General features: G+C 45.2%; 1 protein-coding gene across 1 annotated transcript; it reads right to left on the bottom strand.

The window, feature by feature from the left end:
* Positions 1-935: 935 nt before the first annotated feature.
* On the bottom strand, positions 936-7660 carry LOC125945905 (uncharacterized). Its single transcript, XM_049668297.1, has 2 exons — positions 7438-7660; positions 936-1342 (listed from the first exon to the last, which is right to left on the bottom strand). The coding sequence occupies exon 2, from the start codon at positions 1340-1342 to the stop codon at positions 962-964; it is 381 nt and encodes a 126-aa protein (XP_049524254.1). The 5' UTR covers positions 7438-7660; the 3' UTR covers positions 936-961.
* Between the last annotated feature and the right edge of the window lie 272 nt (positions 7661-7932).

Below are 7932 nucleotides of genomic sequence, written 5' to 3' on the forward strand. Positions count from 1 at the left end.
CTCGCGGTGAGGCTTAGGCTTTCCGCCGTTTCCCGGGTCTGCTGGATGGCCCAAACTTGGCCTTGTAACTGAGCTAGCCAGAGCGTCGCGACAACGCTCCTCAAGGAGGTACAGGTTTTTATGATGAAAAAGCTTTGTAGTGCATGTGCATTTTCATAGGATGCGTTATACGTCTGCGTATTCGTGTCTGCATAGGCTACAGCCAGCGTCGCAGATTTGCCTGGGGTAAATGCGGTTGAAGTCCACTGGGTTTTGAAATGTACTCGTTTGTAGACGTCTCCAGTCTGCTTGTTGTGATCTGTCTAGATTTTCGTGGGGTAGTTGGTGTATTTCTCTTCATTTGTTGTAGTTTGGCCAGGCAGCTCCATAGCACTGGGCCAAGCATGGTCCAATGCTCGCAGAAATTGGTACGAATTTTGGCCCAATCCTGGCATCATGGCAAAGTGCAACCCGATCCATGGTCCACCCACTGTTCGAGCCAAGATTGGCCGTACAGTCTGCCATTGTAGTTTCCAATGTAGTTCAAGCATAGAGCCAATGCACAGCCATCCTGTATGCAGTGTTTCAAGAACATCCAGTAATCAGCCATTCTGTATCCAACGTGTTCCAAGAACAACCAGTGCTCAGCCGTTCTGTATCCAACGTGTTTCAAGAATATCCAGTGCTCAGCCATTTTGTATCCAACGTGTTTCAAGAACATCCAGTGCTTAGCCATTTTGTATCCAATGCATTTCATGAATATCCAGTGCTCAGCCATTTTGTATCCAGTGTGTTTAAAGAATATCCAGTTCTCAGCCATTTTGCATCCAATGCGTTTCAAGCATAGCCTGTACTCAGCCATTCTGTTGCTTGTATGCTAGCTTACTGCCTACACAATTAGTAGCGAAGAAAACGAGATGGAAATAAGTGTGGGAAGGAAACTTCCTGCATAAACCAAAATATAATTTATTTAGAATACTATTTACAATACAATTCTTGAACTGATGCACGCATCAGTAGGGGTGCTCATCTCCAGGGGTAGCAGCAGGAGGGGCAGGGGCGGCAGGGACTGCAGGAGCAGGGTCTGCAGCACGGAAGGAGCAGGGGCAGCAGCAGCCAGACAGTAGGGGCCGATGGTGGACTGGCCAGGGACCTGAGGGCAAGGGTGGGGCAGGGAGAGGGCAGCAGTAGGCAGGCAATGATTCCTGCCCCGAAGGGAGAAATCATCGGGCTGCTCTGTTGCAAACGTTTCTGCGAAACGCCTCTTCCTGCCACCACCCCTGTCCACAGACCCTGGCAACCACCCCTTAATGAAGTCCTGTGCTTCTGTCAGGTCGCCCCCCACCTTTCGCACAGATGACATCTCCACACAAACATACAAAGACCACAATTAGTACATACAACATGCACCGTAAAGGTCACCCACAATAGAGCTGGCAAACACATTCAACAAAAGAAAAGCTTAACATGAACTCAAGAGACTTAGTGAAATAAGTTGCTAAGTCTTTAGCACACAGTTTATATGACAGAATTTGCAACCGCAGCCAACCTTATTGAATCGAGGTTCACAGCATGCTCAGCGGCGAAATGCAGGATACGCAAAGTATTGCTGTGGATAATTAAATGCTTCAATCGCCTTCCCCGCCATGAAAATGCTTGATCCATTTACAGGATCTTCATCCCTGTTGCCTTCGTTGACATTCCTGTTTTTCAACCCTAGCATAGCGTTAACGTCATCAGTGATGATCACACCATGTCTTTACTAACCGAGACATATGCAACTGTCTCACCCGCCGATGCTAAACGTGTAAGCTGCCTGGTGTGATGGAATTCATCGGCATGCTCGTCAAGCAATTCACCTAAGCTGCCATTGGTGCTAGTGCAGAGCACACTTGCGCAATTTCTGCAAGAGCAGTGGTGGCTGAGTATGTGGCTTTCATAGTACAAAATGAAATCAGCCAACAGGGACGCCCAAATTTCTTCGTTGTAGAAGTTGACAATTCAGATGAAAGACATGATTTTGGCAAGGGCAATCTCTTGGTTTGCAAGCCATTTCGCTGTAGAGGATTATGCTGTATACAAAATACATCAATAATGCAAAAGGATGACTAAGGAAGCTTCCGGCATAACTATGCCATGCCGGATAGTCAGCTTCCGGCTGACTATCCGGCATAACTTCAAATTGATGAATGCCCTCTTCCCCGTCCTGCTATGAAGGCTGTAAAGCACTTCGACGGGGTGCGCCATTACAGCCTTCATGGCATTCGATGCCACCTGGCGCAGCGACTTCCTTCCTATTTGCAGGAGGTGCTTGCGCTGCAAAAGACAAAAATTGCCAGAGATTTGGAAATAAGCATTGTATGTGGCAATGTGTTTCAAGTTCACAAATCTACCCAATACTACCAGATAATAATTTATTGTGAAGCGAAGTGAATTTTTAGCTGAGTGCAAAGCAAAACATTTTTGCTGGAAGAGGTTTGTGACGCAATGCCCTTTAATTGTAAATGTGCTCCACAACGCCTAAGCATTACTGGAAGAAACACAAACACGAAGTGCATCAGGTCTTGTCTGTTCTGTGCATTTCATGTTTGTGTTTCATTACCCCTTAGCACAGGAACTATGTTTCATAGTAACTACCTCTCCAAGCTTTCACTATCATTTGTAAACGCACCAGTTCTACTCCCATGCAAATTCCCAATGCATAATTAGGGGATGTGACATTAGAGTGCAGGAAAGTCGGATCTACATAGGTGTGGCACAAAACAGCTTAAAGGCATACCGACATGATATTTTCAGACCTTCACATTTTGCGTTAAAGGGACTGACAACCAGTTTTTAAAGACCTAGTTTTGTGGTAACCAAAATCTAACCCTCAGCAATCTTTGCACCTGCAGCTTTGCAAATTGTGAAAGCAGCCAATCATTCTGCTTTCACAGGAGTGAGTGCAACTGCAGTTAACTGCCTACATTTTGGCATTTTCAACCACTTTTGAAAATATAAAGCTGGTACAATAAGTTTGCATTGTCGTACAGACCTTCTTACATTTGTACAGCGTTTTCCCCTCCAATACACACCTACATCACGGCTGCCTGGCCCCCGTGATCATTATTCTGTCGATAGACTTACCAAGCCAACTCATCAAAAACAAAGGCAGTGCCACTTTCATTACAAACGAAGGCTTATCAGCATATTGCAAGGCAAAAAATAACTCAAAAATGTCGAATGCATTTCAATACTAATAAGAATACCATGAACCCCATAAAATAATAGAAAGCCATGTGTTAGGCCTCTTATTCATGGTAAATAAGGAACAGGGTCCTGAAAGCGTAGGGAGACGTAGACACACCACAAGTGCGGACTTTCAACTGGTAAGTTTATTGAATGAACGAGTTTATGAACAGTTGAACTGCGCATGCACCTGGAAGGCAGTGAACAATTTATGACATGCACTTGTGGTTAGATGAGGTGATACTAAACAATAATGAATTAACAAAAATAAAAACCATCGCGCTGCTCCGCTGTCACCGATTTGTGTGGTCTAAAACGGAAATTGATTCTTGAAAGACTATTGCAGGCTGACTAATGCAACCTGGTCCTGCTTTCTGTATTCTATAGGCCTCGCAAATTTCATGCGTCAATTGGTGTGTGTGGCGAAAAAGAATCTCGGTCCGAGAGAATTCTGCAGTGCACCCGCAGTCATGGCAATGCATTGCGAAATGCGAGGCGCAAACAGTGCATTTTGGTGCTCCCTGAGGCGCACGTTTACACACCGCCCCGATTGTTCCACTTACACTCGGCCACAGGTGAGGGGGACGCTGTACATGATTGCAGTGGCGCAAGGCATACACATGTTAGTGTGGTTCACAGGGCAGACGCTACCTACTTTCTTTCTGGCTGAAAAGAACAAAACAAATCTATGCCATGCCACGATCCGCCCCCCCCCCCCTTCAACCTGTGTGAACGCTAGTGGATGTATGGCTAACGGCTTGCTTCCTGGTGCCGCATCTTTACTCTCTAAACTTTACTCTTCGCACAAGCTTTCCACAAGACACCAATAGCATGCTGTGTTGTGGAAAGTTCGTGCAAGAATTGAAGCATGCTATGGACACTATCGTTCGCACAGGTTGAAACAAAAAAAAGGGTTGGGGGGGGGGGGATCGTGGCATGGCATAGATTTGTTTTTCTTTCAGCCAGAAAGGAGGTGGGTAGCATCTGCGCAGCAGTTACAAAATGTGTGGAGGCAGAAAGGTGCAAATGCAAAACAAAAATATCTGCCCTGTAAGGCACACTAATATTCGTGTGCGTTGCGCCATTGCAATCGTGTACAGCATTCCCCTCACCTGTGTCCGAGTGTACGTGGGACAATCAGGGCGGGGTGTAAACATGCGCCTCGGGGAGCACCAAAATGCACTGCTTGTGCCTCGCATTTGGCAATTCGGGTGCGCTGCAGAATTCTCTCGGACCGAGATTCTTTTTCGCCACATAGTCCAATTGACGCATGAAATTTTTGAGGCCTATAGAATACAGAAAGCAGGACCAGGTCGCATTAGTCAGCCTGCAATAGTCTTCCAAGAAAGAGAAATTTTCTTTTTAGACCACGCAAATCGTTGACAGCCGAGCAGTGTGATGGCTTTTATTTTTTTAATTCATTATTGTTTAGTATCACCTGATCTAACCGCGAGTGCATGCACAGTCCAAGTGTTCATAAACTCGTTCATTCAATAAGTTTTTAGTTGAAATTCAGCACTTGTGATGTGTCAAGTCTCCCTTCGTCTACGTTTTTAGTGCGCTGTCCCTTATTTACCATGAATCAACACCAAGTTGTTCCAGTTTTCCCTCCTCTTCGGGCCACTTATACATCTTCATGCTTTTGCCATGTGGGGCGTCAGGGGTCATTTTTCGCAATTATTGGGGAAAAATTCAAAATATAAATCCACATTTATAGAGAAAAACATGGCCTATTTTAACCAGTAGGATAGGTCATTTTCCACAAGCGGTTTTCTGAATTCATGTTCTGAGCAGTTGTCTGTCCCCTTAAGTAAAGGTACCGGACTCTAAAACCCCAGAAATATACCGGCAAACCCCAGAGTGCACTAAACACCTCATTTATACTAGTTTTTCTACAGCCAAGTTTCGTTTAGCTTTCTCCCTCTCATAACATCATGGCACAGAAGGCAACCACGTAAGGCATCGGAAGGTTTGACAATTGCTTCGACTTGCTTGTCCAAAGGATGTTTCGGCTTCTACACAGAAGCCTTGTTCACTGACTTATTGGTTTCATTTAGCCACAACAGGCATATGGCCAACCACTATGTCAGTCAACAAGGCTTCATGGGGAAGGCAGAACATATAACCCCTTCAACAACACTATTCTGGTCTGCATTACATTTATTGTGGGTTTAAAGTGGGTGGGAAAAATCATGTCAAAAAACAACACAGATTGCAAAAAAGGTGAAAAAACATAAAACAATGCTATTTCCCCTTCACGGGGCTTGTGTTCTATCTATGGCCAGCATCTGTTTTTGCCATGAATGTGCAATGCAATGGTTCGAGCTGTTCGCATTTGACTGACTTTTCCAACCCTTGTCATTTAGGCATGGAAAATGGGGTACCCCCATTACAATACCGTATTTACTCGCATAAAGAATGCACTTTTTTTCCTTGAAGATATGCGCAAAGATGGGGGGGGGGGGGGTGCGTTTATTAAGCAGGGTAAAATTTCGAACGATTTGTTTTTCCGCCGCCACCTCTAAAGAAAGCCGCAGTTTCGTCCGAAAGGCGAACCATCGATTGCGATAGCAAATGCGCAGAGAGCTATACAAAGTAAGGATAGTAGTTCTATCGCCCGTATAAACTTCCAAAGTAATTTAACCAGCATCGTGTCAGCGCGCACAGGCAAACGTAAACCAATCACACTCGATGACCGTGGACACTCACTGTCGAAATGCTGGTGTGAGGAAGCGCTGCAGCAACAGCGAGCGAAGTGACCTTCATGCCATGTATCACTTCAACGCAAACTGAGCGGCGATAACGGAGTACTCACAAAAGTATAAGCCGCCGTCGCACCTAGACTCAGCTTCCGAAGCAGATCGTTTTCAAGATAGGGCGCGCGCGGCCGTGGAATGTGCAGTTGCTGTGCCGGCTCCCTCCCCTCCCAGCGGCGCCATGCACACGACGAAATATGGTGCGTTTTCTACCCGCTTTCTTCCCTCGAACGCGGGATAGAGCCGCGATCGTTGGCGCCGACTTCAAAAATGCACCTGCAGTGCCCATATGATTGCTACGGCAATAAAAGTAGGAGACACGTACAATTCGGTGTCCGATACAATCTTACCCACCAAATGCCATATCGGACGCCGAATCGTACTGTGTCTCTCCTACTTCACGGCAGCAAGTTCAGGGTGCGTTTACTACGCGGGAGAAAAAAAAAATCGAAATTTTGACGACGAAAGTGTGGGGTGCATTCATTATGCGAGCGCGTCCATTACACAAGTAAATACGGTATTTCACTTATTCTTTCTGAAGGGCATAAGTTCTCTTAGATAATGTGGCATAGTAACAGATAAAACAAAGCAAAAAATCTGAGTAGTGGAATAAAAAGTAACAGGGGCCACAGTGTATATGGGTTTACATTCTTATAGTAATTGCTAGTGCTCTAGAAAATGCTTTGAACCATTGCATGAAGCTGGATAGTTTAGGAGTTTGTTTCATGGGCTTGTAGCACAAGAAAAAAAAATGTTAGTGCAATGAGGCAATTCGACAGCAGGTAGACTAGACTTGCTGCAAATGTGGTTTTAATGACATATACAATTGCAATGCAATTTTCAAACTCTATTATTTAGAAACGAAAACTGTAGATTAAAATGAGGTAAATACAGTATATACAGAACATCATTGCGCTCCTCTTCCTGTACTGGTTCACACTTGTTTGCACTGCTATTTATCATTCACGATGTGCCAACTCGTCCAACAAAAACAATTTATTCACAAGTGCTCTACATTGTGTCCTATAGAAAGCTGCCACAGCTTGCATTTCATATCAGCAATAGATGTTTATTAACTTAGCGACTTACTCCTGCTTCATGAATGTATCTCTACGGAGAGCTGTTGGAAATCACCGATTCAGCAAGCCACTATGGTAGCTCAGTGCCTATGGCGTTGCGGTGCTGAGCTCGAGGTCAAACATTTGATTCTGGCAGTGATGGTCACATTTGGATGAGGCCTCATTGCAAGAACACTAGTGTACGCTTAGATTTAGATGCATGTTAAAGAAACTAAGGTCCAGTCCAAATATGTCATTACAAACTATACAGCAGGGAGCAAATTACTTCTATAAACTCTTTAGTGTTTGCGATGCAAAGTTCCTTCACATAGAACCCACAGCATGTTTCATGAAACGGCAAAGAACTTCCACATGTTACATAGCCTTATAATTAAAAATAAAAGGGCACTACAAACGAAGGTGGCAGCCACAGCCTCATCCCGCACGGCTGCCTCTAATTCTTCAATATTGTCGGCAGGTAGCCGAGGAAGAACTGGAGGCACCGTCGACAAGGCAGGCTGAGACACTGCACGGGTCTTGTCGAGAGGCTCAGTTTCATCCAGCCTCTCAGACACGACCCGTACCTCATGCCTCAGCTGCTGCAGCTTATGCAGGACGTTCCTGTTCTGCTGCCGCACCTCCAGCTGCACCCGCAGCAGCACCGCTGAAACACAAAAATATTTACTTCACAGCAGGAACCGTACATTTAGGGCATATTTGGTTGTTTCAGAGCACTCTGGTAAATGTAAAGTATCAGGATCTGTACAGGTCTCAGTGACAAAAATTCATAGGTATATAAAGGCTTTCAAGGGTGCTTCCAGCAATAGGAGAGGTGGAACCACTGTATTGTGTCTGATGGGGAGTACCGTATTTTCCGGTCTTTAAGTCGCACCTTTGTATAAGACTCACGC

Source organism: Dermacentor silvarum, chromosome 5 (assembly GCF_013339745.2).
Source record: "Dermacentor silvarum isolate Dsil-2018 chromosome 5, BIME_Dsil_1.4, whole genome shotgun sequence".
In the NCBI taxonomy this organism is placed as follows: Eukaryota; Metazoa; Arthropoda; class Arachnida; order Ixodida; family Ixodidae; genus Dermacentor; species Dermacentor silvarum.

Coding starts and splice junctions, on each gene's coding strand:
- LOC125945905 (XM_049668297.1), bottom strand. CDS start 1,342: ATGTCATCTGTGCGAAAGGTGGGGGGCGACCTGACAGAAGCACAGGAC.